Source organism: Sceloporus undulatus, chromosome 2 (genome assembly GCF_019175285.1).
Source record: "Sceloporus undulatus isolate JIND9_A2432 ecotype Alabama chromosome 2, SceUnd_v1.1, whole genome shotgun sequence".
In the NCBI taxonomy this organism is placed as follows: domain Eukaryota; kingdom Metazoa; phylum Chordata; class Lepidosauria; order Squamata; family Phrynosomatidae; genus Sceloporus; species Sceloporus undulatus.
The window spans coordinates 303,854,598-303,872,794 of NC_056523.1; the positions used below are offsets into that span (position 1 = coordinate 303,854,598).

Consider the following 18,197-nt stretch of genomic DNA (forward strand, 5'->3'; position numbering starts at 1 on the left):
CCTTACAGACGGGCCTAAGCGGCACCGTCGTTGCGCCAGGAATATGTGCGAGGGGCGGTGCTTCTGGACTCGCCTTGCCCCTCGCGCGTATTCCATACGGCAAGATGGCGGTGCCCTATACAGACGGGCGCGGCCATCTTGACGTAACGGACGCACAGCGTCCGGACGTCTAAACCCAGAAGAGACGTCGTGAGTGCGTGCTTTGGCACTTGCGACGTCTCTTCTGGGTTGCTGGAAGGAGCACGATTTTCGTGCTCCTTTTTTACAGCGCGGGGGAGTTGCGCGGTTTGGCTGCAGCGGCTTCCCCGCGCTGCAACCGGCAGCGGCCCAAGACCGCCCCTTTTGGGCGGTCTGTAACAGGCCATAGTTAGGGGCCTAGAAACCAAACTCTATGAACAAAGATTGATAGAGTTAGGTATGTTTAGCCTGGAGGAGTGAAGATTAAAATACACTATAGTCAGCTATCTGAAGGGGTGTCACACACAAGCTGAAACAAATGTGTTTACTGTTCTAGAATGTAGGGCTCAAACCACTGGATTCAAATTACAAGGTTCTTGTCACTGTCTTGGCACAGGGACTAGGTAATTATTAGCCACGAATGTATGATTAAGAATTTTCTGCACAAAACAGATAGACATCTCAGTTCACACGACAAGATTGTGTATATGATGTATGTCAGGTGAACCAGGCTGAAACTATTTGTAGCAGTGATGGGCATCATCCAGTCTGAAAACCACATGTGGCCCCAAAGCAGCTCTGTCAAAGTAACACTGTCAAAACTTGGTGGCAAATCATGCTACCAAATTTCAGAAGAAAAATTGGAAATGCCATTTAAACTGTTTGCTTTAAATGGCCTACTCTCAGGGCCGGTTCATCTATATAGGTGAGCTAGGAGGCTGCCTAAGGCGGCAAAATGTAGGGGGCACCAGCACGGCAGTGGCAAGGGAGCTGGGAGGCCAGAGAGAGAGAGAGAGAGAGAGCAGCCGGAGCCCAGAGGATGAGACAAGCAGAGCAGCAGCCCTTTTCTCTCTGATACTTCCCTCCTCTCTTTCCTTCTTTCTTCTGTCTTCCCTCCCTTCCTCTTTCCCTCCCTCTCCTCTCCTCTCCTCTCCTCTCCTGCCTCCCTAAGAGACTTACCCTCCTCGTTGCCTATGGAAGGAGCGAGCAAGAGGGGCCTCTGAGCATGTGGAGAGCGACGCCCGACTCCCACCAGGCAACGTGGTGGGTGGGCAGCCCTGGACCAAGGCAGGAAGGCAGGAAAAGGAGGAGGGAGGGAGGGAAGGAGGGAGAACTAGAGAATGATGGGAGGAAGGAAAGGAAGAGGAAGCGGGAGGGAGGGAGGGAGGGGAAGAAGGTGGGAGGAAAGAAAAAGGCAGGGTGAAGGAGAAAAGATAGAGAAGGAGAAAGGGAGGAAAGGGAAGCCCTGAGAGGCTGAGAGAGTGTGACTTGCCCAAAGTCACCCAGTAGGTTTGCAAGGGTGAGCTGGGATTTGAACCCTGGTCTCCCCTTGTTCTAGTCCAATACTCAGGCCACTACACCATGCTGGATCCTCCACTGCACTTAAAGGTACAATGCTCAGTTATTATTTGTTGTTGTGTACCTTGTTATTTTCCACCTTATGGATACCCTAAAGCAAACCTATCCTGGGGTTTGCTTGGCAAGATTTGTTCAGAGGAAGTTTGCCATGGACTTCCCCTGAGAAGGTTGGGAGAGTGTGACTTGCTTAAGGTCACCCAATAGGCAGGGAATCAAATCCTGGTCTCCAGACTCTAGAGTCCCTAGTCCAACACACAAACCACACAAAGCTACATCCCAACCTTCTATCCAGAAAGAATGTCAAAATGTCTTCCATTTTGAGCATGACCGAGAAACATTAATTTATATTACTTTTATTAATGTTTTTGGCTTTTAATTGGTTGTGTCCTCCATTTTTCTTGAACATCCTACAATTTGCCCTACATTTGGTCCTACATTTTTCCTACACTTTGAGGGGCTACAGGGGGAGGGGTGTGCAAAAATATTTCTCGCCTAGGGTGGCCAAATACCTAGAGCCGGCCCTGCCTACTCTGGTTACCAGGGAATGAAAGTGACCCCTGAAATTGTCCACCTTGCTCTACATGATCATGGTTGTGGCTGTGAGAAAAGTGTGTAAACATGGTTACTGAATCTCTACATACTGAAAAGCTACCAAGGTAATGCAATGTGTTTATAGAATTCAGTGAAAAGTAACATCAGTAACATACTGAAAATCAGAACATCTGGGCAGTAAATAAAAAGTATGATATGATTCTTTGGGTTTATTTTTCACCTGCAGTGCTTTTGTCAGCTAGATTGAATACAGATGTGGTGAAGTAACTAAGCATTCAAACATATGTCCAAATGTTTAGAACTCAGTTCACAATAGAATTTTCATGTGGCTGTGTAGAATGTAGGGTATTTTTTGTTAACAATTGAAATAAACTTAGGTAAATATCCCACTCCCAAAATATAATGAAGTCACTTAAATATATATAAATCTTAATTATCAAAATTCATCTCTCTTTACAAGGTAAGAATGGAATTCAGATTCTGAGAAACCAAATATCTGTTTCCATTGCTGTATTGATATAACCAGTAATAGAGGAGTTGTTTGCTTAATAATATACTTTATCATTCTTTTATTTGGGAGGAATCTCAGTATTTCAATGATTGGAAGGTGGGATAATCAGGGAGGCTATTATTTAAATAAGGTTCCATAAACACTGAGATGTATAGAGTACACAGAACAGATAACAAGCAATGTCATATGTTTATCTTCTGTTTAGATAATGACTGCATTATTGTATATATCAGAATCTTATTGCTTATATTACTTTCTTTGATCAATATCTGGGTGCCAGCAATTCCAACGGTTTATGTGTATAATCTGATTTTTTTTTTACAGTCTTCTTCAAAGTTCATGTTTTCTACTTAACGTGTACAGAGAGGAAAATCACATAATCAGGCACAATTAAAGAATGGGCTTTTAATTTAAAAAACAACAACCAATTTTCAGGGAAGGAGTGTGGTTTATTTTAATTTCTCCTTACAAATGACCTTAACAAGATGAAGATTACAGTGTAAACATTTACAGTTTGTATAAAACCAGGGGAGCATTCCAAATACAGTATCACCACAAATGAAGGAATCTTAAAATGGAAGAGCATGCTGTAAGCATAACTGAGTACAATATTTGCTCAATTCTGAACAAAATGATATTTATTCAGAAACATTTTCAGGTCTGACTATACTTTTTCTATAACTAGGTTGTTGTGGTGGTGGTTTTAAAAAGGTCCTTTCCTGTGATTACCTAAGCCAGTCTAGGTGGAAAAGTTGGTATTATCATGCAAAGGAAAATAAACTTCTTGGAACACAAGGTGCTGTCTTATTGCAAGTCAGCACACTGCTTTATCTAGCTTAATGCTGTCTAAACTGACTGGCAAAAACTGTGTAGGGTTTTAGATAGGAGACTTCTTCACTTGTACCTGGAGGTGACCAGGAATAAATTGGATTTTTTTCATGCAAAAATGCTGTGTGGCATTTTATCTATCTCTGGAAATGATACTGACCTAGATTCTGGTCTGCAGGTTTAGAGATTCATGTGGAGGGGGGAGCAGATTTTTGTGTCACCTTGACACAAGGCTAACACATTTATTCTGGCATGTTCTTTCAAAAGCAAGATCATGTAATTATCAGGATATAATGTCTGGCTTACAAAATATATGTGCCACAATGATTGAGATGGACAGGTTGCTTATCTGTAACTGTGATTCTGTGAGTGGTCATTTGTGCTCTCACACAACTGGGTATTGCACCTGCACAGATATATTCTTTGGAAAGTTCTAGAGTGGTGTTGCCTGAGGTCACATGTACCACTCTGCCCTTCAATTTCTTTTTGAATGTCCAGAAATCTTTGATACAGCAAGATGTTCCAGGGCATTTATAGAGTGAGAGGATTCCCAAGGTGTCCAGTGACTCTGGACATTAATGTCACCACAGTGTGCCCCCAAGCCCATCATGGCAGTCAAAACAGCATGCAAGATAGGAGACTGTGTGACCACATCCACCAGCGCAACAAGAGGCATATATGTCTCAGTACCACTAGCCACAGGGGGTCAAAATGGTTGAAGAACCAGACTTGTAGAGGGCAGAACCTCTGTCCAGTAAGTAATCATCATGGTGGAAGCCATAAGGCAGAGGAGGCACTGGATAGTTCATCTAGTGCCATCCAGCCATGCAGGCCCAGCTCCATCGGGCCTGGTCTAGATTAAGCAGCAGAGCCCTCAGTCCAGTCCATCTGCCTTGGTCCAGGCCTCAGAGGGAGAGAAGAACTGCTGAACCTGATCCCCTTCTCCACCACCATTCCCTTCTCCTTTTGTGTCATGTCTTTTTAGATTGTAAGCCTGAGGGCAGGGAACCGTCTAAATAATAATAATAATAATAATAATAATAATAATAATAATAATAATAATAATGGCGAGCCACTCTGAGAGCCTTTAGGGCTGAAGGGCAGGGTATAAATACTGTTAATAATAATAATAATAATAATAATAATAATAATAATAATTCATGCAGAGAAGCAAGGTTGATGGAGAAACTTGTCCACCTGTTCCCTGAGGGTCTCTGCTCTGTTGCTCAGGAGTTTGCCCATGCAGGAGTCCAACATTTTCCCAATGAAGGTGATGTTCCTGGTTGCTTTGAGCATGGATTTCTTGGGGTTGACATTGAGATTGAGGTCATATAAGAGAGACAGCCAGATGAATGTCCTGGAAGAGGCCACTCTGGGAGGACAACACTGACAGCCAATCATTGAAGTAGGGGTTGAGTCCTTAGGAAGGAGACTGTCACTACCATGCATTTGGTGAATACTCTTGGGGCTGTAAGAAGGCCAAATGTATGGCCCTTGCATTGGAAGAGGTTATTCCTAATGCTGAAACAGAAAATTGTGTAGTCTTATCCCGATGTAGAAATAAGTGTCCTGGAGGTCTGTGGATGCAAATAAGTCTCTTCTGTGACGGAATGGTAGTATGGAGTGTAGTGTCACCATCTTGAACTTTTGAGGCTTGATGTATTGATTCACACCACAAAGGTCTAAAATTCGGCAAAGGCCACCATCTCCTCTGGGTACCAAAATACCAGAAGAAGTAGCCATCCCTTTTTCAGAAATTGGTGAGTTCCTCTGTTCTGCCCTTGTGTAGCAAAGCAGTGATCTCATCTAGGAGAGCCCTCAATGGGAGAGTATGCCAATATAGACTAATGAGTGGTCAGGCCAAACTGTCTGTGGCAGTATAGTCAATATCAATTCCCCTGCTACAGGTAGTGCAGTAGCCTGTGGGGAGGTAGGAAGCAGTTCCATCGGTAGGTAGGGAGCAGTTCCATCAGGATCGAAGCAGTAGTTGATGTCAATGTAGTAGACTGGGAGGAGTAGCAGTTGAAACTGATGGTGTCCCTGGTACCAAGGAGGACTTGAACCTCTTCAGTTTGGTGGCAGTAAAGGAAGCTGCAAAAAGTGGATGGTTGGTCACAACCTTCTTGGTGTCCTTCAGAGACTTCTTCCAGAGATAGGATTTGAGCCTAGATGCCCTGTTTGTGAGCACCTGAGTTGTGAAGTCATGGCAAGTTTTGCCGTTCTCCACCATGTGTTCCACTTCCAAGCAGAACAAACACAAGGAATGGCCATTCGAGAACAAGACCTTGTGGCCCCAAGAAGTGCAGTGTTTAAACAGTGTGGTAGAGGCTACAAGAGTGGGGGGGGAATGTGGGGAGGCTTTTTTTTTCATTTTGTGTTTTTTTTCTGAGAAAGAGAGAAGGGTATTGAGAAGTTTGGATAGGCAAATTAAGAGGAAGGAGTGACCAGAAGACCAGAGAAAGTGTCAGAAGGAGAGTCAGAGATGAAAGAGCATCTGCTCAATTGAGGGATCAACAAAAGATACTCAGCAAAAATCCAGCAAATGCTTCGCTCAGCCAAGGACCAGAGAGACCCTCTCACAGCCGCAGGAGTTTACCACATACCATGCAGCTGCGGACAAGTCTACATTGAGACCACCAAACGCAGTTTGCAAACAAGAATCAAGGAACACAAGAGACACTGCAGACTGGACCAGCTAGAAAAATCAGTAGTAGCAGAACATGCCACAAACCATCCTGGGCATAAAATGCTGTTTGAAAACACTGAAATCGCTGCCCCTCACTCCTGGAACCTTCTTCACCCGCGAGCAAGGGACATCACTTCTTTAAACAGCTTCAAAACAGAGTTGAAGACCATCCTGTTCAGAGAAACATTCCCAGGCATTGCATAATTGTCACTTGCTATTTGATGTTCTTTTGGTGCCTGTTTTATCTAACCATTTCCTGTATTGCTATGTACTTTATATAATAATAATATAATAAAACTTTATTTATATACTGCCCTTCGAAACATCAGGGCGGTTAACAACAACAATACATACATCCAATACAGATTAAAAGCAGTGCAATTAAAACAATAAAAGAACTTGTGCCAAATCACAAGCTACTAACAGAGGGGGGGGGAGGGGGCTCTTAGGGCAAAGAGTCAGGGGTAAGCCTGCTTGAAGAAGAATGTTTTCAGCCCCTTCTTAAATTGGGCCAGGGAGGTTGCTGAACGGAGCTCAATGGGCAGCGAGTTCCAGAGGGTAGGGGCCGAGGTGGAAAAGGCCCTTCTGGTGGTATTAACTAATCTAGCCTCCGGAACTCTTAACAGATGCTGCCCGGTGGATCTGAGTGTGCGGGGCGGATTGTACGGAGAGAGGCGGTCCTTTAAGTACTCTGGGCCCAAGCCATTTAGGGCTTTATAGGTTATAACCAACACCTTGTATTGCGCCCGGAAGCGAATAGGCAGCCAATGTAGGTCTTTTAAGACCGGTGTTATATGACTGGTCCTAGGTATGTTAGTGACTAGTCTTGCTGCCATATTTTGCACTAATTGCAGCTTCCGGGTATGGTACAAGGGTTGCCCCATGTAGAGCGCATTGTAGAAATCCAACCGAGAGGTTACCAGAGCGTGTACCACTGTTTCTAGGTCCTCCCGGCTCAGGTAGGGACGCAGCTGGCGTATCAGCCGAAGCTGATAACAGGTGCTCCTGACCGTCGCATCCACCTGAGATGTGAGGTGGAGCGACGAGTCAAGGAGCACCCCCAGACTGCGTACAGAGTCCTTCACGGGAAGCGTGATCCCATTCAGGACAGGTGGAACCACCGCCATCCCTGGGCCAGGAGAACCTATCACGAGTACTTCCATTTTTTCTGGATTTTCCCTCATCCAGCCCATTACCGACTCCAGACAGGCCACGAGAGGAGAGATGCCATCCCCGGTCACTGCATCAGTCGGAGGCATAGAGAAAATTATTTGGGTGTCATCAGCGTACTGATAACCCCACGCCCCATGTCTCCGGATGATCTCTCCCAGCGGTTTCATGTAAATGTTAAAAAGCATGGGAGACAGAATGGCTCCTTGAGGGACCCCAGATGTTAGGGGTCTCTTGTCGGAGCACACGTCTCCCAGCTGCACCATCTGGAACCTCCCAGAGAGGTAGGATCGGAACCACTGGAGCGCAGTGCCCCTGACTCCCACCTCTGCCAGGCGCTCCAGAAGGATACCATGGTCTATGGTATCGAAAGCCGCTGAGATGTCTAAGAGCACCAACAGGGACACGCTTCCCCTGTCAATGCCCAGACGGAGGTCATCGACCAAGGCGACCATGGCAGTCTCAACCCCGTAGCCTGCCCGAAAGCCGGTTTGAAATGGGTCTAGATAATCCGTTTCATCCAGGATCGATTGGAGCTGGATCGCAACCGCCCTCTCGATCACCTTACCCAAAAATGGCAACAACGATACAGGCCGATAATTATTGTGCATCAGGGGGTCAAGGGAGGGCTTTTTTAATAAAGGTCTTACAGTGGCCAATTTTAGATTCGATGGAAATTGCCCATCCCTGAAAGATGTATTGATGATCCGGTGTAACATTGAAGTTACCACCGGTCCCCCCTGAGCCGCCAGCCATGAGGGACAGGGATCGAGAGAGCAGGTCGTCTTCCTAACACTCCCAAGGATCCTGTCCACATCCTCGGTACTTACAGACTCAAAGTGATCCATATGTATTAGTCTACTAGCCCCACCACCTTTCCGATCTCCTTTTATGTCATGTCTTTTTAGATTGTAAGCCTGAGGGCAGGGAACCATCTAATTAAAAAGATTTTATGTACAGCGCTGTGTACGTTTACAGCGCTTTATAAATAAAGGTTAATAATAATAATAATAATAATAATAATAATAATAATAGTAACCATGCCAACCACTACCATGTCAGGATGCACAGAGAAGTGACCAGTGGGGTCACACAGTAGCTAACACCCCAGAGGACAGGATTAAAATTCAAAATTGCCTGAATAAACTAGAAAGTTGGGCCACAGCTAACAAAACGAACTTCAACAGGGAGAAATGTAAGGTACTGCACTTAGGGTGGAAAAATGAAATGCACAGATATAGGATGGAGGACACATGGTTGAACGAGACTACGTGTGAAAAGGATCTGGGAGTCCAAGTAGACCACAAGTTGAACATGAGTCAACAGTGCGATGCGGCAGCTAACAAGGCCAATGTGATTTTAGGCTGCATCAGTAAAAGTATAGTATCTAGATCAAGGGAAGTAATAGTGCCACTCAATTCTGCTTTGGTCAGGCCCCACCTGGAATATTGTGTCCAGTTCTGGGCACCACAATTTTAAAAGGATGTTGAAAAACTGGAGCGTGTCCAAAGGAGGGCGACTAAAATGGTGAAAGGTCTGGAAACCATGTCCTATGAGGAACGACTTAAGGAGCTGGGGATGTTTAGCCTGGAGAAGAGAAGGTTAAGAGGTGATATCATAGCCCTGTTTAAATACTTGAAGGGATGTCATACTGAGGAGGGAGCTGACTTGTTTTCTGCTGCTCCAGAGACTAGGACCCTGAACAATGGATGCAAGCTACAGGAAAAGAAATTCCACCTCAACATTAGGAAGAACTTCCTGACAGTAAGAGCTGTTCGACAGTGGAACACACTCCCTCAGAGTGTAGTGGAGTCACCTTCCTTGGAGGTCTTTAAGCAGAGGCTGGATGGCCATCTGTTGGGGATGCTTTGATTGAGAGTTCCTGCATGGAAGGGGGTTGGACTGGATGGCCCTTGTGGTTTCTTCCAACTCTATGATTCTATGTTACTATGATTCTAGGGAAGTCATTGAAATACATAAACATCTGGATAATTTCAACCGGAAAGAAGAAACCCTTAAATGAACAAAATTTGGCTACCAGTCCTGAGAAATAACAAAATAAGGACTCAGCAAATGCAAATGGGAAAACACTCAAGAGTCAGGGGCTTTCACAGCAGACAATAATTACCAATTAGCAGACACTAATCCTCTTTTGCATTAGCCCCCCAACCTGAGGCCTGCCAGCAGCACAGAGCAATACACATGCAAATCACTCCTGCATTCCCAAGCTCACACAGCATATATATATCCACATTTTTCCAGGCAAGCACTCTCTGAAGATACCAGCCGCAGATGCTGGAGAACCGTCAGGAAGATAATCTTCTCGAACATGGCCACATAGCCCGTAAAACCCACAAAAAACTATGCCGGCCATGAAAGCCTTCGACTTCACAAAAAAAAGTCACTGCCAAAGGATAAGAGAAACTGAGGGGTGACTAGTTTGGTGGGCTAGCATATGTATGGCTGGCAGGAAGGGCAGAACTTCCCACTAAGCTACTCAACCCTACAATATTCCAAACAGAATCTCTGTGAAGGTGCAATATCCAATTTTGTGAGGTCTGCCCAGCAGTCATCTGGCTGGGAAAGGAGAAGAAACATTCTTGTTTCAGCAAGGCAGACAACCTCCTGGGTGTACCCCTGTAGTCAATGGCCCGTTACAAATGGGCATAAAGTACAGACTGGGTCCGTATTAGGATTGGAAAGGGTCGTCACTTCCGGACGCCCCTAACCCTAATACGGACCAAGTCCGTACGAAATGGCAGCGCCCGTTCCACACGGGGGCCGCCATGTTTACGTAGCGGACGCACTGCGCCATTGGTGCCTCGCGGTGTCATTGGCACTTCTTATTTCCAGGCAGAGGAGCCTCACAGTTTGGACGCTGGGGCTCCTCCATGCTGCAAATGAAGGCGGCGGCAGACCACCCCTTCTGGGCGGTCTGTAACGTGCCAATCATATGATAAGCAATGGAACTGCACCTGGTAAATGTCCAGTTGTCCTTCCACACCCAGTGGAAAGGCATTGCACAAGGAAGCACAGAATACCTCCTTTTGTTATGCGTATAAAAATACTTATGCTGACTTAACTAGAGATTCCACCTGTGGGGTTATATGGGTATTTTATCCATTTTTGAGCCCCTTTGGATTTTAGGCACAGAAAAGGTCTTTTATAAAACCAGAAGTAAACCAGAAGTGATTTCCAATCAGGGTTTTTTTGGGGGGAGGGAGACTTTTTCTGACCTAAATGGCCCAAGGGGCTAAAAATGTTGCAAGAATGCCCACAGAGGGCACTGGGAGACATTTGGGGACAAAATTTGAGGTTTTATTTGTACTTGAATGTGCGGAGGGATGTATTACCCCAAGATACGTTAGGGTACTAAAGCAGCCCCAGAGCCTCCTACAGTTGTCCAACCTTGCTACAAATGATAACATTTCTCAACCAGAAGGCTGGACATGTAGACCTACATATCATTAAACATACCGCTGTCTTTATTTCACTAATGCCTCCATTCTCGAACCGCAACAGCAAAGGAGATAAGATTCCTAAACACTGACACTGGAACAGGATACAACACAAGATAGATCCTTATTCTGATTCAACGTAGCTCTTAAAACAGGTATCTATAAAACGTATTTATTTTTGAACATTTATCTTTTGAACATATGATTTTGTACAAAATTAGCAGCCTGGTCCTAGAGGTTCTTACTCATATGAAAGAGTGCACATACAAATTCCATGAATATCATGTTGTTGATGCAAACGTGAGCGTGCAGAGTAAACTCGGAAGCTTGTGTGAAGATAAACAACGGCAAGCTGCTGGAGCATGCCAGGAAAACAGCTGCTAGATGAAAGCACACCGAAGCCTGGCTTATCTCCGAAGAGGCACTTTATTTGTTGCAAAGACACACAGGAGAACAATTACCAACACCATCCACCAACTACAAACCCCAACAAAACTGTACAAACGGACATATGGGCTTATATACACATTTGCCATGCAGCCACCTTGCCCAGCCCATTTCTGTACAAGTTCCTGTCTATCTTGGAATACTTTCCCCCTTGCAAAGATGACACAGTATATTTACATCTTGCTATGTGCTCTCTGGCACACACTGTGACCTTGAACATCACCTGCTGGTTTGAGTCACAGCTGCAGCCAATTCCAGGCTTCTGCAAAGTAAATGACCAGTTTCTTTTTGTCACATCTGAACATTTTCATACATTCTATACATTAACACATGTTGCCTTCAGTGGCACAAGCAACTGTGTGGCTTTCCACTGATTAGTCCCATTAGATAAAGGCCAATGTCTGAGTACTTCATTTGACCATTTTAACTTTGAGGAAGTGTACTTTCCAGCTTTCCAGCTTAATGTCCTTTTTTTACTCTCTTAGCTGAAAACATTACACTGATAAAACAGTAGCATACCTCTCCATTTTCTCTTTGCAACTTCGATTTTATGGATAAACAACAGTTGACATCACTGGTTTTTCGTAATTCTGAAAAAAAAGGAGAAGCAAAAGAAATAAGAGGACAAAGTTAACAAGCAAAAAGAACAAATTTAATTTTAGTTTGAGGTGACACTTTAATATAAATAATCACAAAACAGAACTATAACTTGTAGCTGTAATTATAAAAAACAAGTTATTTACCATCAAGTCAGCTATGACTTATGGAGATGAATGAAACACTTTCTTTGCTCAAGTCTTGCAAACTCAGAGCCATGGTTTTCTTTTTTTAAATGAGTCGATCCACCTGTATTGTGGTTTTCATCTTTTCCTACTTTTACTGAGCATTATCATCTTTTCCAGTGAGACTTATCATCTCATAATACAGTGGGCTCCCCACATTCAATGAGTTAGAGGCACAGGACCCTCATGAAAGTAGGAAAGGCAAAGCTGAGAAAACAAATCTTTAGGTCCTCCAGGGCCAGTCTATGGTCAACATCTGCCAGATGTTGACCACAGAATCATGCTGGAGGACCTACAAATGCCTAGAGAAGTGTTTTCTCTATTAATCTCTAGGTCTTCTAGTGGGACTCTATGGTCAGTGTCTGGCAGAGTCACATTGGAGGACCTAGAGATTCCGAGAGAATACATTATTCAAATCAAAAAATCTCCAAATGTCAAAGCTGCAAATGTGGAAGGCTGACTGTACACCAAAAGTATGAAAACCTCAGTTTAGTCTTTGTGGTTCCTAGTGGGAGTTCAGGCCTGATTTGCTTTACAATCTATTTATTTGTATTTTTTGTTAAAACATGACATCTCTAGAATTCTCATCCAGCACAGTATTTCAAATGAATTGTTCTTTTTCCTGTCAGCTTTCTCAGCTTTCTTCATTATCTAGCTTTCACGGCAATGCATAAAAACTGGAAATACCATGGTGTGGATGCTTCTGACTTTGGTATTTAATGATTTATCTTTACACTTGAGAATCTTGTCTAAAACCATAAATATATTACAGTATAGTACTATCTGTCCATCTAGTCCAGTGTTGGCAGCAGGGTCCCTGGCAGGTTTCTAATATCCCTGGCACAGGTTCTTTACATCACCCAATAGAGATCTTAATGATGCCAGGAATGAAACCTGGAAACTTTGGTAAGCTCAGCATGTACTTTAGTAATGAACTGTGGCCCTATGTTCCAGACCAAAGAGAGCAGGGCAAAGAGGATTACAGGGTTCTGAAACACATGATGGGGCTATTCTAAGGCAGAGCTTAGAAATAAGTTTTTACAAATACATAATAACAAGTAATTGGTTCATTTCACCAATAACTATGACATCAATTAGTTTATTTTATTATTGTAACTTTCAACATCATTAGTTGTATCTTTTCAGTTACTTTTAGAGGTTACTAAACAGCGGAGGGGGAATACTGAATAGTTCTGGTGCTGGCCCTTTTTGCACATATTGCTTCCATCTACTAAGAGTTTTTGTGTTCCTGAAATGTGGCTGCCAGAAACATCTGGCAGGGACATGGCATTCTAATGATGATCTCTGTGGCAAGGCACTCAGAATGTTACAAAGAGGTTGTGAATAAACTACCCCGGGGGAAAGTTTTCAGTCCTAAATGTAAGGTCTCAGCTCTAATCAAATGTCTCATATCTTTTCTCACTTTTCATTTTTCATAACAGCCACTGTTAACAGTGCTATTTTGAAATTAATGTATAAGGAAGTCTGAACCCACATCTGGGCTGTTGATTTTAATTACAGTTCATGTAAAGCTAAAGAAAATGAATTCTGAATGTAATCTGCATTTTTATTTACAGATAGGAAAACAAATATTTACTCAATGTAGAAAAATACAAAATTAATAAGTAAAAACAGACAAATTATGTTTAAAGAACATGGGCCTAATTTACAGCACTTATCTAAGAATCTGGGTAGTCCTGTTCAGAAAGAAAACCTATAGAGTTTGGTTGGACATTTCCCAGTTTATAGGACCATGAGGTTTTGGTTCCAGGATCACCCCCACAAATGAGGGGGAAAAAACTTGCATGTTCAAGCCCTATTCTAGTCAATGGGTGGTGACATGCATACAGCCACATTGGCATAGCCATGTGAACATACCACCACTGACAACAATGGAGTGGGCTGATCCATGGGAGCTCAAGTCCATAGATGGCTAGCGACTGATACCACAGGCCCACTGTATTGAAATTTCATGCAAGACTTTAAGCTCAAAAATTTTAGAGCAAAATACTAAATCTTAAGCTGGAAATCTTTATTTGTTAAATAATAATTAGCTAATCATGAAGAACCACCAAGTCTTTGACTTTCTAGTCTCAAAAGCATATCTTCCAACTTTCCTTATTTCAAATTACTGCATTGTTGGCATCTATTTGTGGGCCAACCAGACCATGGCCACCCTTCAAGATGATGTGTCAACGCATAACCCCATGTGTTGGTTATTGTTGTGTTACTTCAACTCATTTCTGACTTGTGATGACCCTAAGTCAATCATATCACAGGATTTTCTTGATAGGAATTTGTTTAGAGGGGGTTTGCCCTTGCCCTCCTCTGAGGCTGAGATTATGATTTGCTGAAAGTCACCCAGGGGTTTCCATGGTCCAATGGGGGTTTAAATCCTGGTCTCCCAGTGTCCAACATTCAAATCACTATAGCACTCTGGCTCTCTTTATCCCCATATGCACTCAACTAATTTTGTTTCTGCTGTGTGTACAAAGAAAATTTTCAATTATAGACTGTCCTCATCACTTGGAGAACAATTATGTTCTAAAAGAGGAGAAGGGAACCTGAATTACATAAAGCCCAGATTCCAGCAGCCCTGTGTGGGCCAGAGGACATCAAGGGGTACAAATCATGCCAGTTTAAGAAAGAAACTAAAGCTATTTCATGCTGGCTCATATGTCACAAAGCCATGAAACTGGAAGCTAAGGCTGGTGCCTTAACAGATATGTCACATGATCAGGAATGAGTATGCGCAATGCCACCAATTGTGCTTCCTTATTTCCTTATAGATTTGTCTTCAAAATGGAGCCAGATATGTTCATCCTCAAATGGTTCTTCTGCCAATTAATCAGTTACCCTTTCATCTCTTTTATATAGTTCTTCAGTGTATTGTTTTCATCAGCTTTTTATTTGTACTTGTTCATGTAATGTGTTTTTCTGCTGGATGTATAGCACCCTGATCTTTGGTTTAAATTTCCCCTTAACTTCTCAGGCCTTGTAGAAGAAGTCTCTTGTTCTTCCTTTTTTGTTGTTATCTTCTATTTCTTCGTATTAACTATTATAGTAGTTCTCTTTATCCTGGCAGACAACTCACTGTTCAGTTTTATTCAAGGTTCTGGACCCCATTTCAGTCATCTTTTGCTTCTTAACTGTCCTTAACTGCTTGAAGAGTTTCATCTGTCATACACTAAGGTGCGTTACAGAGCGCCGAAAAGCCTGCACTGTCATTAGCTGCTCCGAGAAGTCCCAGCGGCCAAACCGCGAGGCTTCCCGGCGCAGCTAAAAAGAAGCGCCAAAATGGAGCTTCTTCTTGCATCACGGAAATGATGCAATGAGGCGCCAATGGCGGACTCGATGCATCATTTTTGCGATGCTACATGCGGAAGCTAAGCGTCCGGCACGTAAAAATGGCCGCGTCCGTGTGTATAGGGTGCGGCCATTTTTACGCCCCCGTCACGTGCTAGGGGTGAGGCCGGTATGGACTCTAGGTTCTCGGCCAACTCCTAGCACGTGACGGGGGCGCTGCAAAGGTCTGTGCAGAACGGTCCTATGACTTCTTTTTCTTTTTGGTTGCAGAATATCTTTTTGCATTCCTCCCTGACAATGTCTCTAGCTTCAGTCTAGAATTCTTCTAGTCAATTATGCTTAATATTGCAAATCAATTTTATGTTATCTTTAACTTTAATGGGGATGTTTTGGCACAATCACTCGTTTAGTGTTCTTCTTTAACTTTACTCTAATTTTTGATGTTAGAAGCTCATATCCTGTGCCACAATTTGCTCCAAGTCTTCTTTTTACAGAGAAAATAGAACTTCTCTATCTTCTGCTCCCAATTATGAAGTCGATTCAATTTCTATATTGGCCATCAGGTGATGTCCATGTATACAGTCAGCTCTTTGTTTGCTTGAAGGATATGTTTGTAATGAATAAACTGTTGGTTTCACAAAATTCAGACAGTCAATCTTCCGCTTCATTTCTTGACCCTATGCCAATTTTTCCTGCAATCTTTGATTCTGCTCTGTTTTCTACACCTTCATTCTAATTGGTTATGTTTAATAAGAAGTTATGTTTTGATGTATGACCAATTTCCTCCTGAACATAGATTTCTCCTGTCTCTGCAGCTGAAGCATGAATTTGGATTATACTATATCGATAGGTTTTCTCTGAAGTCTTATTGATTTTATTCATTCAGATGTTCATTATATTCCTTGATTGTTTTTGCGACATATCTCAGCCTGTTAGTGACACCCCATTTCTTCTTAGATTTTCATTCTGACTAAAACACTGTGTAATAAAATATCCCATTCCTGTCCACTTTAGCTCACTCACTTCATGTACTGCATTATTTATATGTTCAACTTCTTGTTTTACTATGTTTAGCTTTACTATGTTCATGCTTCTGAAATTCCATGTTTCTATAATATGTGTTGGGTTCCGTGCTCTTTATTTATTTTTGTAGTTTCTCTTAATGGCATAAATATCATTATTCCTTTAATCTATATTTTATTATTGATACTTGCCTTGAGCACCATTTTTGGTGGGAACAGTAAGATTAAATTTAATATATAAGATTAAATTAAACTCAGAATTTCTTTCCAGTTTGAATTCTAATCCAAGATTAAGAAGCATTTGGGCTTCTTAATGCTTGACTGTTCTTTGGCTGACCACTACAAACACCTGAAGTTCATACTCAGGTACAGTAATAACATCTATATCCAGTTCTGGCCTAAGCCTATGCTTCAAACAGTTGTTGCTGTTTTGTGCCTTCAAATCATCTCCAACATATGATGACCTAAAGTGAACTTATCATGGGGCTTTCTTGTCAAGATCTGTTCAGAGGAGATTTGCCTTTGCCTTTCTTTGAGGCTGAGAGAGTGTGATTTTCCCAAGGTCACACAGTGGGTTTCCATGCACAACAAAGGATTTGAACCCTGATCTCCAGACTTGTAGTCCAGTGCCCAAGCCACTACACAAGGAAGTTGAATAAAGATTTTTTGCTCTTGTTTGTACTATTTTCCACTCTCTTGTGCCTCCCACCCTAACACTTTTTAGGGACTGAAGAAGTGTGGATTTAAAAGTAATCTCTCGGTTTAGGATGACCCCATACGTTTCATAAGGTCTACTTAGGCAAGGAGTCCTCAGTGGTGATTTGCCATTATCTCCCTCAGAATACACCCTAGAGCAACTGGTACTCCCTGAAAGTCTCCCCAGAATTAAACAGGCCTGATCCTGGAGAGCTTAAAATATAAGATGACACATTGTGTCTTCAGGTTATTTAGGCTTTTAGGGACTACAACTCCCAGAATCCTCTTTCTACTATAGGGGATTGAAGGAGTTATATTCCCAGATGTAAGTTTTCCAAGATCTCTTTCCCCTTCCCCCAATATCCCATACCTACAGGTCACATACAAATTAATTCCAGAGTTTCCAGACTTCCAAGTTTAGCTTTTAGGTTATGGGACTATGGGATCAGACTGAAGAAGAGGCAAAAAATATATCCAGAGCAAGTGATATTCTACACAAACACCTCTGAATCCAAGGCATTACCTGTGAGACAGGTATACTTGCTTTTGAAGCTCTATCGAAAGCCCAGATGCTATGCATGTTTTAAAAATAATTTATTCATTTTCCAATTATTATTCTGTTCTGAAACACAATCATCTGGAACTTTGCAAAAACACTAAAAGAGCTCTAGGGACACCTTCTGCCAGTGTTTCTCAGGATTACTATGATTTTTATTGATTAATTAATTTCAATTAACTAAAACTTGTATGTACTGTGTAATACCACCTTTAGTTATTAGGTCTCAGATGTTTCCTAACCAAGATAACAGCAAGCTTCTGAGACTCATTTTTTAAGAGGATCTTATTTCTTGAGCTTCACAGTATTCTTTTGTCAGGGTCCCCAAACTCTTCAAACAATTCAGGGAAAGAGAGAGAGAGAGAACTGCCTTATTGAGATGACAGTGACCCTTTGAAAAGTTTGCATGAGTGCAGAGAGACAAGGACAAAGACTACATAAGAGTATGAAAGCCCCACTGGCTCTCATATCTACCCTTCAGTACACCACACTGGCTCTCACATCTACTATCTTCTCTAGTACTATTCTATGTGGTTGTCCACAGACTACTGCTGGATCATGTGGTTGCTGGTCCACAAGAGTTTTGCAGATAGATAGATAGATAGATAGATAGATAGATAGATAGATAGATAGATAGATAGATAGAT

General features: G+C 42.6%; 1 protein-coding gene across 1 annotated transcript in view; it reads right to left on the bottom strand.

The window, feature by feature from the left end:
• Nucleotides 1–18,197, bottom strand: part of PARP8 (poly(ADP-ribose) polymerase family member 8) — a 256,876-nt gene that overhangs the window by 108,571 nt on the left and 130,108 nt on the right. Inside the window, exon 5 of the mRNA XM_042454520.1 lies at nt 11,708–11,778. Coding sequence (XP_042310454.1) covers nt 11,708–11,778 — 71 coding nt within the window. The remainder of the gene's footprint in view (nt 1–11,707; nt 11,779–18,197) is intronic.